General features: G+C 42.2%; 1 protein-coding gene across 1 annotated transcript; it reads right to left on the bottom strand.

Moving 5' to 3' along the window:
- Positions 1-8,229: 8,229 nt before the first annotated feature.
- LOC124315364 (N-acetylneuraminate 9-O-acetyltransferase-like) lies at positions 8,230-9,730 on the bottom strand. Its single transcript, XM_046781004.1, has 2 exons — positions 9,107-9,730; positions 8,230-9,012 (listed from the first exon to the last, which is right to left on the bottom strand). Exons 1-2 carry the CDS (start codon positions 9,605-9,607, stop codon positions 8,317-8,319), a joined length of 1,197 nt encoding a protein of 398 aa, XP_046636960.1. The 5' UTR covers positions 9,608-9,730; the 3' UTR covers positions 8,230-8,316.
- Positions 9,731-15,120: the final 5,390 nt, after the last annotated feature.

Below are 15,120 nucleotides of genomic sequence, written 5' to 3'. Positions count from 1 at the left end.
TTAGGGGGGTAAAGCTAGCTGCTTCTATAGGTTACAATTAAAAAAAAACAGCCTGGAATTTCAAGGTGCGTTCACACTGCCACTAACGCAGCGTTACGGAGCGTAGCGCCACTGGGTGTTACGGAAGAATTGGTACTGTAGCCCAGTTAAATTACTGCTGAACGCAAGCAGTCTAGTATCAACAGGTTTAAGCTAGCTGGTAGAAACTAGGCTGCTCCCGTTCAGCTGTAATGTAACTTAAAGAAAGATAGTTATGACCAACCTACGTACGTAAAGCTATTTTTTTTAGCTATAGTCGTTCAGAGACCCAGCTAAATAAATCGTACGGGGAAAACTGACGAGAAAAATAAATGAAATCAGAAAATATCAAATTTATTTCTAGATTGCAAATTCTTACTCTGATGAACGGAAGGGCAACGGTGGATGGACTCGGCCATTGGTGGAATTGAAATCGACAAAATATCCGCAATTGACCAAAATGTCAATGGCAAAAAGGACATTGAGACAGGAACAGACAACGAATGAGATGAAACGATGGCGTCGTAACAATCCGATTGACCGATTCCAGTCGAAAAAAGCTCCCCCGACATTGAACCTGGGCATCACCTTCACATAATAATTACTTTTCATCCGGACTGAGAGAGCTGGCTCGCAATAGCCAACAATTGAAATCTGGAATTGATTCCGAACAGGAGGATGGATCATCAAGGGCGAAAAGGTCGTTCCCCTCAACTTTGACGAGATAATAATTGCAGAGTGAGAAGGGACCAGCCATAGGCAAAACAGGATGAGGGTCTTCAATTGAAACAGTGGCATTGATCTACACTAATGCATTATATTTTATTCTGTAAGGTTCAAGTGATCAGGGGATTTAATGTGGGGGTTAATTCCCCCTTGAGCTGCGATAAGAATCTGATTGATCATCATCAACAATTCAACACAAATGTCTAATGACGCGGCAGATCGAATCCAGACTTCCCGACGCACACAGCCGCGTTAAACTGCTTATTTTAACGATTTCCAGTACCTACACACCCCTAACAGTTTCAGTACCCTTCAAAAGGGTCGAATATGCTACTGAAACGCAATTCAGTATTTTACTGTACTTGCTTAAGTACAAATTCTCTACTAACCATTCATTTGCCTACTTTTTACGTTATTCCTAGTGAAACTGTTAGTAGGCATAGTTCTGTTCAGTAGGTTGGTCCAGCAGTTTATAAAGATTTAGTTAGTAGTCTGAAAAATTCAGTATGTTCAGGTAGGGTTAGTAGTTTGATTTTAAAAAGTAATCAATAATAAAAGCAATGTAGGTTATAGCTAGTAGTTTACAAAAATTTAGTACTTTTGTTATAAGTAGTGTGAACAATTCAGTACCTTAGACTAGTAGGTTACAACTTACAAGGAATAAGTAGTATTCGTTAGGATAGTAGCTATTGTATATATCAATGTGGCGTGCCTGTAAGGCACTAGACTGCCACGCCAAAAGTCCCGGGTTCAATTCCCGAATAAATCAAGTCTTCTTTCCAAGTTAAATAAAATCGAAATGGTCGGTTAGTGGTGCCGAAAAATATCAGTAGGAATGCCAAAACCAATGCCGTAAATGAAGTGGTCAAAACTTTTTAAGTAAGGGGTGGGTAGTAAAAGCAGGAAGGAATTTAAAGTGGTTTAGTTTATAATTAGTAAGGCGAGTAAGAAAAGGTAGAAGAATTGAGAAGTAGTTTCAATCAATTGGTTAGTAGGCTGTCACCGAGTAGCAGTTACATGAAAGTAGGATACCGCCACTGTGCACAAGGCCACCAAAACCATTGCCCTTGATGTTACCCTCAAGCCAGCGATCGTCGACTTGAATCTAATTGGTCTGCTAGTCAAGGTGCTGCTGGAACATTTTCTTAGCTTCGGATGAGAAAAAAGATTTGACTCCGCGGACGCAATAATCGTGATAGGTTCTATTTGGGTTTATTCAGTTTTGGGTGCGACGTGAATATTTCCCTTGTGATTTTTTTAAAAGTCTCGGGTGGTTGACAAAGTTATTATGGGTTCGATCGGTTCAGAGTGGGCCTAAATTTAGTGGCGAAAACATGTTACAACAGACCCGAGGGCTTGTCCTCATCTGCTGGAGGAGAATGACGACAGCCCATAATTGGTTTCTCCTTGGTGTTTTGGCAATCATCTACTTTGTCTCTGTTAGCGTCGTCACCTTTAATGTTTTAATGGTAAGCGGAAATAACAAATCACATTCATATCAAATCCAAACTATCAACTTGATTTCATTGATAACTAGCAACCCAAAAACCAGGAAAACGGAGCGATTCAAATGCCATCCATTTTGCACAGCGAAATTGGTAGCGAACAGACACTGACGACTTATTGGGTGAATCGCCCAAAAAACAATCGACATCAACGAAATAACAAAGATCATTCGCTAATGTTTAAGAAGATTCTATATTTTGGATTTCTATTTCAGCTCGAAGGATTTCGAACTCGGATTGGGTCACCTGACGTTCAAAGACGCCGGATGTCGAATCACCAATTGTCTCTTGACGGACGACAGAAATCTGCTGGACGCCAGCGACGCCGTCATTTTCCACGCCAACGATTTCAATGAAAGAGATTTGCCGGATCCGCACCAGCGTCGTCTTATAAGTATAACTAGTAACTTAAGCCCGGTCGAGACCGGGAACTTAGGTCTAGCTTAAATTTGAACTCATTTGCTTTCACCTTTTTTAAAGCAAATGAATGTAAGGAAACGTGAGTGTCGAACGTTAAGAACAAAAACGATGGATGCAACTTTCACGAATAAAACGATCAGCAATTTTCACTTGTGATCCTAATTTCTATAGTAAACATAAAAGTAGTCCCGTTGATCACCTGCCCTGTTAATTTTTCTCGTGAAAATCTGCCCCTGCCCAGTCAATAGATTTTTTGGTCTTGCGTGGAGGCTTTTCTTCAAATATAATCTTTTTTGGCAACGTCCGTTTTTTCATAGGTAGTTGCCTTGTGATAGCAATTCGTATTACTTAACCATGTAATTTGATTGCGACTAATTAATTTCCTATGATTATTTCCCAGGTTGTTAAGCAAAATGGGTAAATTATAAGTATGGATCATTTACTACTAAATTCTCATGGGCCGTTGCCCATCTGCCCGTGCCAATGTTATCGTAGAAAATCTGCCCCTTCCCAGACAAAAGAAATTTTTTTCATGCGTAGTGACAGGCTCTTCTATTGTTGTAATTTCGATAATTATTCGTTTTCTGCCTGGTGCCTGCCGATTGGAATTCAATTGATTTCTTTTTATAAAAAAAGATATGTCCGTTTACCATCTGCCCGCCAAATTTTCTCGTTGAAAAATCTGCCCGTGCCAAGTCAACAGATTGTCATTTTCTACCTATAGACTATTTTTAAATTTTAAATCATTGCGTGGATAAATCGCCCAAAGTTATTTCGCCCGTGGGTTCCTATTCGTTATTCTACCTGCCAATAAGTACGTTTTCACGTGAAAAATGATAACATTAATTGCTAAACTGTAAATAAGACGGCACTTGATCTGAGGGGAAATCTATGGGGGGGGGCGGAAATCAGTAGTCTTCGAACAGAAATGCCGATTTGAATTTGGTGCTTTTTGACATAATCGATATATCCCGCGTAGAAATCGATGCACGTACTGCGTTGTGAGTGTGAGCCAGAACCCACCCTTCTTTTTGCAACGGCGCGGAAATTTACCCATTGTCTTTCCCCCCTTTCCCCTTTGCAGCGACCCCCCTATTTGACCATCAGCAAGGAGGGTGAAAACCTGCGGCGGTTTTCACCCTCTTGAAGGGCGACTGGACTGACCAATCACAGCGTGCTCTCATTGTGACAGACACAGGCTCCTCCCAAAAAAGCTTGTTCTTTTATTATATATGGACTAGTAACTTTATGCCCGTCCAGGGCCGGTCTTTAGTTGGGCTAGTGTAAAAGGCCCGTTATGCAAATTCCCTTTCCCGTGCTGATTCCCTTGCCCGTGGATCCCTTGCCCGCGAGCAATCTCCTTTGTTTGAGCTTTTAGGCGGTCTTTTGGTCAAGCCGCCGAGCGAGGTCAGTCGTAGCCCCGGGCGTAGTCGACCCTTTCGCAGGTAGTCGCCCGTGGACCAATCACAGCGTGCGCTCACACGGACTTACAAACAAACAAACAGATTCACACACAAACTCCGCCCCCTTTTCCCCCATTCCGTTTTATAGACAAGGGACTAGTAACTTTATGCCCGTCCAGGGCCGGTCTTTAGTTGGGCTAGTGTAATTAGCCCGTTATAGACCTTATTCCAATGAAAAGGTATGGGTCAAGCCGACCTCTTTGCGTCGCGTTGCAGTGTGAAGGGGTGCCTTGAACAGAAGATTTTTATTTGGCTCGCCCATCAGTACAAGAAGGTCGGCTTTTCGGGTTAATCATGCCCGAGGGAAGGAAAGGGAGGAAAGGAAAGAATGAAAAAAAGAGGGGACCAGACTTTCCTTTTCTCTTTATTCTTCCCTCGGGCACGATTAACCCGAAAAGCCGACCTTCATGTACTGATGGGCGAGCCAAATAAAAATCTTCTGTTCACGGCACCCCTTCACACTGCAACGCGACGCAAAGGGGTCGGCTTGACCCATACCTTTTCATTGGAATAAGGTCTATACAAATTCCCTTGCCCGTGCTGTTCCCCCTTGCCCGTGGATCCCTTGCCCGCGAGCGATCGCCTTTGTTGGAGCTTTTAGGCGGTCTTTTGGTCAAGCCGCCGAGCGAGGTCAGTCGTAGCCCCGGGCGTAGTCGACCCTTTCGCAGGTAGTCGCCCGTGGACCAATCACAGCATGCGCTCACACGGACTTACAAACAAACAGACAGATACACAAACAAACTCCGCCCCCTTTTCCCCCATTCCGTTTTATAGACAAGGGATACATCGTGTTATAAGTATCCAAAGGTATGGGTCAAGCCGACCCCCTAGCGGCGATGCAGTCTGAAGGGGTGCCGTGAACAGCCGCTTTTTATTTGGCTCGCCCGAGGTGGTTGCTCGCTAGGAGTGCATGCCAAAAAGTTAACACCAAACAGCTTTCCACCTTCAACGTGTAAACTTCTCTTCACACACCCTAAACCTAATACTCGGCACTTATTGATTTATAGAGTTTTAGAATTTCAAAAACGCACCGTTGCTTTTCTGCATTTTCCCCCTAAGAGTGGTAATCACAGTGGGGCATTATAAGTAGCCTATTTGATTGGAAATGGCGTTGATCCATTACATGTCGTCATCTTTCGAAGCGGCCGTTGCCTATTTCTGGAAAATACTATCTTGGCTGAATTCCTTGTGCCGACGGTTCCGACCAATGTGTCGCCTGGTTATTGGCTTTCTTGTCATCTACTACTGCACATATTCGGCCATTTCTTTAAGCCGGCAAATCGTGTTCGTCTGGCCTGACAGGTTCGTTCATCATCAAACGAGGACGAAATCTGACAACCAACTGATGACGTTAACGCCCAGGAATCAGAAAATTAACCGACAGACCTGTTGTCTTTTTCCCGATCGAGCGGAAGACATTTGCGGCCGACCCAATTGCTCGTATCCGTCATGTCCACCTCCTCAAACTTTACATGAGCTGAAGAGCGACGGGCCAAACGCCTTTTTCATCGAAACGTCCGGCAGCGGCGGTTTGAACATCCGTCAGGCCTGTGCCGTCGAGTCACTGGCCTTTCACAACACGAATTTGACCGTCAACGTCCTTTTCATGATGAACGACGGCCATCAGAAACAAAACAAAAGCAAAGTGGTTAAATATGTGGAAAAGTTAAAGGAAAAATACGAAAATGTCCAGTTCATCGTTGCCGATTTGGACGAGTATCTGGCCGGAACTCTGTTAGAGAAATGGTACCACTGCACTGACTGGCAGAAAGGGCCCTACCACGTCGTCCACCTGAGCGACGGCCTGCGCTTGCTTACTCTGCACAAGTACGGCGGATATTATTTCGACCTGGACGTCATCCTGGTCCGGCCCGTCACCTTTTACCGCAACTTTGTTTCCGCCGAGTCAGGCAGAGAATTTGGCAACAGTGTCATTCACGCCGACTACGGACATCCCATTATGCAACTGGCAGTCAACGACTTCCCCTCCAACTACAAGTAATTGTGCATAAAAATAAGAACATTCAAATTCCAAAATTTTCCCATTTGTCTTTAAGTAGACGAGATGTTTGGGGCCACAACGGACCTGATTTGATAATGCGGGTCATGAAAACCTTTTGTGGAGAGGAGAATTTCAATGCGATCAATTACGTCAGTTGCCAAGGGTTTGGTGCCCTGCCAACCTCGACGTTTTCTCCGATCCACTGGAGCGATTGGCAATCGTTTTTCAGTCAAAGGCCGGCCAATGAAACTGGAGCACCCGGTTGGATCACCAAACAAGTCGTCGGTGTCCACGTTTGGAACAAAATGAGTTTCAACAGTACGGCCTACAAGAATTCGACGCAGGAATACGTCCGGCTGGTCAGGGACAATTGTCCCGTCATCTTCTCCATCGCTCCCGAAACATTTTAGTCAAGCGGAGTCCTTAATATCCAACAAGTCGATGTTATACACTCTTGTAAATCCACTATTTCCGTTGATGATGTGATGTTGATGTATACATACTAGGCGCTGTTGCCTGGTCTATAATATAATATCGAGCAGCAACTTATATGTTCCGTTAAGTTTTTCGGATCGTCCTCTGAAATGAGGCGGAATTGGTTGGAAAACCTCCTATAGCACCCAAACCCTTGCTGTAATATTGCTCGGCTGTATCGTGCTGCATGCTATCCGAACAAGGGAGTTCAATAGGACTACTTTCGCCGTTCTGGCTGCTGTTAGTCTATTATTAGCTGCACAGAACTTTCACTTATAGTGCAAAATAAGCAGCTATAATAGTGCAACAAATAATTTGCCGGCTAATAGGCCTACACAGCAGCAGCCACTATAGGATTTCACATTCATTTCCTCCAACAATTGCATGAATCGTTATATTTTAAAAATCTGTGATTATAAATAATAATAATAATAATGTAATGCATATTTAAAGTGCACTTTTACAAATAATGGACAAAGGCACGGCAATGACTTCGGGAAGACGAAGCAGAAATTTCAGTTTTCAAAAGCAACACGAAAGAGATGAGTTTTCAGGGAGGAGCGGAACTGTGCTAAAGTTGTAGCAGATCTCACGGAAAAGGGCAATGAGTTCCAGATTGCTGGGCCAGCATATGAGAAGGAGGTAGAGCCATACTTCTTTGACTTAATTCTTGGTACAACAAGCTCAGGACGGGAGGACAAACAGCGAAGAAAACTGGGTGGCTCGTACCGCGTGACAAAGGAAGTCAGATAGCTTGGTGCAGTTCCATTTAGGCAATGAAACATAAGCAACGATATCTTGAAATCAATGCGTTGAGGACAGGAAGCCAATGGAGAGATTTAAGATACGGAGTGATGTGGTTTCGTGTGTTGCAGCCAGTCGCGCATTTTTTATTTTTTATTTATTTGGTTTAATCAGCAAATAAGCACAATACATTTATCCTATTCATCAGAATCTCACCTATTACCAGGATTAACCAAGTTTCCGGATCGCTGATTTTCCATCTGCGCCTTAACCTTTCGTTAGCAAAAGTAATTTTTTTAAAACTAAAAAACATTACATCATTCCCACAAAAGTAACAAAATGTATCTATTTGCAGTCTTCCACTAAACCTAATGGGTACCGGTTTAACGATCCTTTGGTTGTCGAGTTTGCAATGTGTACATTGCTACTAGGTGGAAGTAAATATTACGACTTCCTTCATGCAAATGCCAACGGTGGCATGCCGATAAATCGTACCGGTGCACCCGTGCATCACAGAATTACATCCTGCTGTTCGTGAGGGAGAAATTAATTAAAAAAACCTTGTCTACTATCTAAAGAAAAACAGTATTGAAAAAAATGTTTCTTTTTCTGAAGACCAGACCAGCAAAGTCAGCAAATCTGAATACTCAAACCAAGCAGTCTAATTCATTAGTGGGTTACAGCTACTCATTGAAGGAAAATGGGCTGCCTAATTCTGAACTTGGTGTTGTGGAACAATTATGGAACAATTATGATACGTAAGAATAACATAACAATAATGGGCGTAAGAATAATATAGTCCCGGTAAGTCTTGGCCTCTTTTTCAACTTCGTTGAAAAACTTCGTCCCCATTTCCTACTTAAATACTTACATTAAAGTATGTTACCGCCGCTGTGTAAAACCCGCTATATTGGGCAGTCTAGATGTCAATTTCCATATAACCAATGAATAGAGAATTGGTGTATTACGAGATGCTGTGAGCATTGCAAAGGTCGTTGAACAAGAGCTGAGTGGCCTGCGAAAGGGCCGAGTAGCCCGTGTGAACGTAGTCGTTGCAGTTGGCGTAGGCCGTGACGTATTCCTTCGTGTTGTTACTGGAATGCTCGTAGCGCTTGAGGATGGCGCAAGCGCGGACGTATTCGTCGGCCAATGGATCGCTGGAATCCCACAGGTAGACTCCGCGGCGGGTGCTGGAATCAGATTCCGTCTGGATGACGAGACGCTGGAGGGCGATTCGGTTGTAGTGGCGGAGCTTGTCGGACACGACTAGCGTGTTGGACTCGCCGTTGTCGCCGTAAAAGTCGACCGAGGTGTACTGGCGAAGCCAAATGATGCGGCCGCAAGAGCCTGAAGATGACATGGAGGCCAGGATGGGACCCAGGTGGGTCATTCTCCTCTGGTAGAGGGCGATGTCGGCCCCGTGTTCCCTAAGCATGTGCCACACCGCCATACTCAACAGGATGAATTGGGGTCGTCTCCTTGGATCGGACGCTGCCGTTTCGCGTATGTGGCGCAGGGTATTGATCAATTCGTCGTTGACGAGCGGTCGCCATTTGAAGGAGACGCGCAGTCTGAGGAGGCGGCTGATCATTTCAATGTCGCCGCGATATTTGGCCGGAATGGGACTGGGCACCGTCACCCAGTCGTAGTTTGGAATGATCTAGTATATCCAGGTGCAAACAATCAATGATATCTCATCAATAACAGAAAAGGCCAAGGATCCAACAGCATCAGCATTGAAATAATAATCTAACCTTGACAAAGTTGAAAAACTGTTGGCGAATTCTCGAGTCGCCCATAAAGAAGAAAAGCAATTCGTCCGGCATCAGTGGGCTGCTGCTGCTAATGTTGGCGGTTGCGACTTGCTGGTGAAACAGAGCGTCCAAACAGGTGGCGATGGGATGGGCCGTGTAGCGCATGAGGCGGCAGATCTTTCCGTCGTCACAACTCTTGAGCAGCGAGAGGCGACTGATGACGTCACCCTCTCCTACCCCGTCGTAGGCCCGTCCATTCAACAGATTGCCCACGCAGAGAGGCGGCTGTTCCAGCATCTGCAGCAGCAGTTGGTTTCCCAAAAGTGGATGACCCGCCTGCCGACTAATAGTGTTGACTGCTGATGCTGCAATTTCCACCAACAGAAGCAAAAACAACAGCAGCGGCAGGAAACAAAACAACGGGGTTCTTCTTATTCTTCTTCTACTACTACGCCCATTGCCAACAGTCCACGATGTCCTCGAGTGCCGTTCCGTTTGCATCTCTTCTCTCAAATAATTTGATAGTGCTGTACCTTTTGATCGCGGGACGAGGGCTGGGTCCTGCCTCGTTCCACCATCGGTCAGTGTTGCAAGTCGACTGATGCTGGTTTTATTGACTCGCTAGCGCCCGCCGTCAGCACCGTCGACTCCAACCGCCAAATAAACAGCTGTTTCGTTTCGAATGAAATTGCGGTTAACTAATATTAAATCAGAAAGAAAGGCGCAACACCTCACTAATATACCGACTCGTCGTATACATAACAAAGACTTGACTTGACTTTCTAAAATAATAATCTAAAATGACTTTCTAAATACTTTCTAATAAGCCCCATCACCGAAATCCAATGGTGCTAGATGAACACTCGATAAGTTGTTGGCTTAATATATTCTTAGCAAGCTCTTTAATTCAACAATGATTGCAATCAATAGCAATCTTGAAATTAGAAGTTTCTTTCTCTGCCCTATAAGAATTAATAATAATTATAAGCTTCCTAGTTTCAGGACATTAACTGGTGGCACAGCAGATAAATGCTGGCTTGTAAATCTAAAGTTTCTCGTTCGACTCCCGAAAAAGGAAATATAATTTGACAGCCTAAGAGAGAGTCATAAGAAAGTTATGAGTTACGAAATGTGAAGGAGGCTAATATCAAATGATGAGATTAAATGGAAGTAAAAGTAAATAGAGATAAAAAAGAGGGAAGCAAAACAATTTTCCTTTCATTCTTGAAAGCTGGGGATGGGTGAGAAAAACGGTGGTCGCGCGAATTTGATAAAACAAAGACGTTATGACCTCGTGCCAGCTATACAAAGTGTGTAAAAAAGAAATGTGTAGGCTACACATTTTGCATACGGGTGTACAAGCTTGTACCCACTTTCATTTAACACCAAGTATGTACACCCTTTGTACGCCCAAAAAGGACGAGAGTGTAAATCCCACGTTTGACACAAATTTTCGACGTCGCTATTGTCATGTGAAATCCCTATTTGCTATTAAGTCAAAAAATGTTTCCCACCTGTCATATAGGTATAGTATATAGGCAGATTGGCAGCTGATTTCGAAGCGAGTATATGACTTTCCCCCGCACAGTTCGTTACCTATTCTACGCTCGTCCGCTTCATTTTCCCTGACGCCCTGGTGCCTCTGCTTATTATTGTCGTCATCTTCGCCGTCGTTGTATTCGATTTTCTTTTCACGGATGGGCCAGGTCACTGCGAGCCACAACAGACAACCGAAGAACGGATTAAGACATTGAGGTCCAACGTGCACGAGTGCCGAGCTGATAAATCGAGGGAAACATCAGAAACTACCAAATTTCTCCGAGAGGAAAATGACATTTAATTATGTCATTTTTATTAAACATTTTAATTTTTTTTATATTTGTAAACCTGGACGCCACTCACGAAAATCAGCGTCGGTTCAACTAAAATGTCAAGTAATCCCTACTCTCCCTGCGAAATACGACGGTTTGTTGCGTGGCTGATGCATGAACTTGAAACAGAAAAGCGAGTTCACATGTTAGCCATGCACCGATGACTTTTACCACAATATGACTCGGTGCATAATAGCTAATCGACAAAAATGGAAACAACAGCAGCCGAGCCATCAACCCGTCTGATCCAGTCCAGTTCGGCTTCGTTTAAATTTCAGAAATCACTGATATCTATAATAATGTCTGATTTCAAATCAGAATAATGTCTGATTTCAAATCAGACATTATATTATTATTACATTATTACTTGACGGATATACAGATGTCTAATTATTATGTAAAGTCACAATTATTAATGTGTTAAGGTCATCCGCCTCTTCGGATATCGACATCCTTAAATTCCACATCTTCCATTCGATTTTTCCTCCAGCGTAAACATTAAAAAGATATCATCATTATAAACCCATCATACCTACTATATAGTGTTCCTTACTTCCAATTCAAGGCCACAAGAAGGAACTATATTTAGAACTATTTAGCTTGGGGTAATACCCCATCAAGAAATAATTTTCCCCAATTTAAACTTTAAACTATCCCCTCTTCTTGAGACCTGAAGGTTAAAATTCTTTTGGCTCACACATTTATTTTACGTCACAGTTGTAAACTGACTAATCCGTTGTTATATAACCGATATAGTTTCTTAAAGTTGTTTGTCGATAATACCAGGGCCTGCGCACGTTAGATGGTCACATTAAAGAATATTAGGTATTAGGCCTACAAACCAGAATACACTTATAAAAAAATCGGAACATCAGGTCAGAAAAATAATAAAAAAACAATAATAAGCAAAAATGTCTAATTAACATTGGGCAAAATTAGTATGATAAAGTTGGTCGACATGCACTGACACAAATCCGATTTTTTGTTTCATGATCGTTGATTGAAAGGCAAATGTTATGAAGTAGAAAGAGGACGTTGTTGCTGGCGCTGCATGTTGACAAATAACGTCCGTGCTGATGCCGTTTCTCTTGTATGGCTAATAGGCCTATATAGTATTTGATGCTCGTAATAGGCTATATAGGCCTACAATGTCCTAATACTGGAAGATCCTATAATTAAAGTGACAAATGACGTCATTGGTGAAGGTAACAGTTTGTTTTTATCGATGGCTTACGCTTATACCCGTTCGTCAATTGGACACTTGTCAACATAGGCTACTGGACACGCTCACCGGAGAGCAACTAACCCCTATTTCACAGCGGCGGTTTGACACTGAAAAACTAAGTAGGCCCTAGTTCAGTGGCCCACGCCACTTATTTGTGCAAATCCACTTAAAAAAATTAAAATACACTTACTATTTTAAGTGTGTGCTTACTTTTTAACCTTTTAGAAACAAGTATGAAAAATTCCGCCAAGTGTTTAATAAACAAAGGTTTAATACTCAGCACTAAAATCTCGTGTACGAAATAAAAAGTTTTAAGCTTTGATACCGTGTTGCATTCATATGGCCATGCTCTCTTTGGCTCCTCCTCCTTAGCTTAAAATAAAAAGTGTAAACTATCGGTCAAGACAAATTAAAAGTTTTAATTTAAAACGATGAGGCAACAGTGGCACAGTTTATGTATATGTTAAGATATAACACCTGGAGGAACAGTCAGTCGCGTCAGAAGACCGAAGACCTTCTTGCTCGTCGTAACTAAACAGCAATTAGGCTCTTCCTTTCATTTTTCTCAAGGCTGGTATAAAAAAACAACTTAAAGCACGTTTTGAGAAGATATGAGTACAGAAAATTGTGCATTTTTCTATGAAAAAATGTGTCACATTGTGACGCATGTACATCAGCTACACTTTCTCGAGATGACCAAAGCTTTGGTCAAGGTGCAGATATTTAAACATTTCTATTGTTTGTGATTGTTTCCATATTTTTTTAAGTGTTTTCCAGGATTTTTTAGTCCAGTTTTAGTCGCAGCACGCAAATACATTGATGATGAAAGAGGTACACCATCGCTCATGTTTCCACGAATATAGCAAAATGAACATAATAGTTAATAGAAAAAGTGGTGGTCTGGACGAAATAAAAAAAAAAACTCATCCAGGCAATCCCTTGTTGACATTTCTCTTATGTTCATTTCGTTTTCTTTGTTAAGAAGAATGGACACGCTGCGTACACTCTACGCGCGATAGATAATTTTGTGTTTTAAAGGCTGAAAAGATAGACAGTTAATACATTAGATGGGGAGATTTTTAGTTTATTCCGACGCCTTTCGCTTCATTATAAAAGTTGCAAAGCAAAAGCTTGAGATTTTAACTTTATTTTAGAAACCAAAATACTCAAATTTTAGCCAAGATATAATAAGCTTTCTTTTTGCAAAAGATTATAAATATTAGTACGTGTAAATACGTGGGAGAAAAATTACTATCGCTGAAAAAAGTTACTTTGTAAGTCAAAAATTAGTTTATCCACCTGCAAATCCACATTTTTAACAATAAACCATCAGTAACTAGGGGAAAACCTGCTAATTATAAAACTACTCGATTTGGCTATCTCAAAATCAGCTCAATTTTGATTTGAATTAAATAAATCAGGAAAGAGCATCTTACCCCGTATACCAAATGACCCCGGTCCCCCTTATATTTAATATTCTTGGTTGAGGTAGAAGTCATCAGTCGCCAAGTGGGATTGCTGTTGGCTGAAACACCGAGCTAGTATTTGACTGATTGCTAAAATCAGTAGGACAATAAGGGAATATAGAAGCCTTTTGCTTTGTAGGACAATTGGCTGTACCCCTAGCTCTATTTAAATTAAAACACCTGTTTAACACTCTAAGAAATACTGTTTAGATATATCTAGACATTGGTTGTCTAGAAAAGTTTCTAGACAGTGTGTGCAGATATATACGGACATCATGTCTAGAAAAGTTTCTAGACAGTGTGTCCAGATATATACGGACATCATGTCTAGAAACCTAGCTTTGTACAATTGACCGGTCCCAATTGACCTTTATTCACACGCAGAAACCCCGGTTTTTTACGTCTTTCGTCGGAAGTGCCTCACTCCCTGACAATCGGCCGACGGATCCCTACCTTTCAGTTAAAAGTAGATGAGAGGGGGATCGAAAGCTGGAAACGGGAGGGAACGGACAGCCTGTTTGTCGGCTAGTTTAGTAGGCTACCGCAGCTGTGAAGGGATTAAGGAAAGATTTTTTTGGTGGGTGGGAGGCTTGGTGGAAAAAAATTGGTGGGGAAAAGGGTGAAAGCGGGTTAGATGTGGGTTGAATTCTATTATGACCCCCCCCCCCTCCTTCCCATTGCCCACATGCTTAAGAAACGTCGTGTTTAGCCGTTTAGGCCTACTTTACTGGTTGACGGCCAATCGTTATCACCATCGTAAAATCTCTTCTACGTGGTCGCCTTCGTAAGTCCACTAAGTTTCAAAAGCCATTGATGCCCGTATAGGCCTACATGGCAAATGGTTGAAACCATAATTAACGTGAGATTGAAAAATATTCCAAGTCCCTAGTTTTAGATACATATGAAAAAAATTAATGAACTAATTTTGCTCATAGATATTTAAAAAGGGAGTTTAAAAAATCTGAGGGAGGAGGTCGAGGCGGTGCGTGATGGTGAGATAAAAAGCAAGAGTTTGGGCGTCTTTCCTTTTCGCACCTTTTCTTTTCGAAACAAAGAATCAAGGTGTGGGCAATCGAACATTTTCTAGACATATGTCTAGATATATGTCTTGATATATAGAGTGTTCTTACAATCAGCTCGACATCTATTGAGGTTCGATTTTAAGTCACGCTTTTCTAAAATTGATCAATGAATCTCTTCTTTCGCCAGATATGGCTCGAATTGCTCGGATAGAGTATTAGGCCCTACCCTACATTGAACGGAGTTCCTTGGTACATTGAAAAGAACTCAATAATAGCCAGCAGAAGGCGGGTGAAGAGCAGAAACGTGACGAACGAAGAGCACAATATTGAGAAAAATGTGGAATATCGCACCTGGGGAGGAAACGGCATTCTACTCCGCACTTTGGAATGTATAAACGATGGAGACTAATAGTTAAATTATGCCTATGCA

This window comes from Daphnia pulicaria, chromosome 11 (genome assembly GCF_021234035.1).
Source record: "Daphnia pulicaria isolate SC F1-1A chromosome 11, SC_F0-13Bv2, whole genome shotgun sequence".
Taxonomy (NCBI): Eukaryota; Metazoa; Arthropoda; class Branchiopoda; order Diplostraca; family Daphniidae; genus Daphnia; species Daphnia pulicaria.
Note: the sequence above shows the minus strand (reverse complement) of the source record. Positions and strands in the feature narration are given on the sequence as shown.

Coding starts and splice junctions, on each gene's coding strand:
- LOC124315364 (XM_046781004.1), bottom strand. CDS start 9,607: ATGCAAACGGAACGGCACTCGAGGACATCGTGGACTGTTGGCAATGGG. Junction 9,013..9,106: donor AGTTTTTCAACTTTGTCAAG/GTTAGATTATTA, acceptor TGGATATACTAG/ATCATTCCAAACTACGACTG.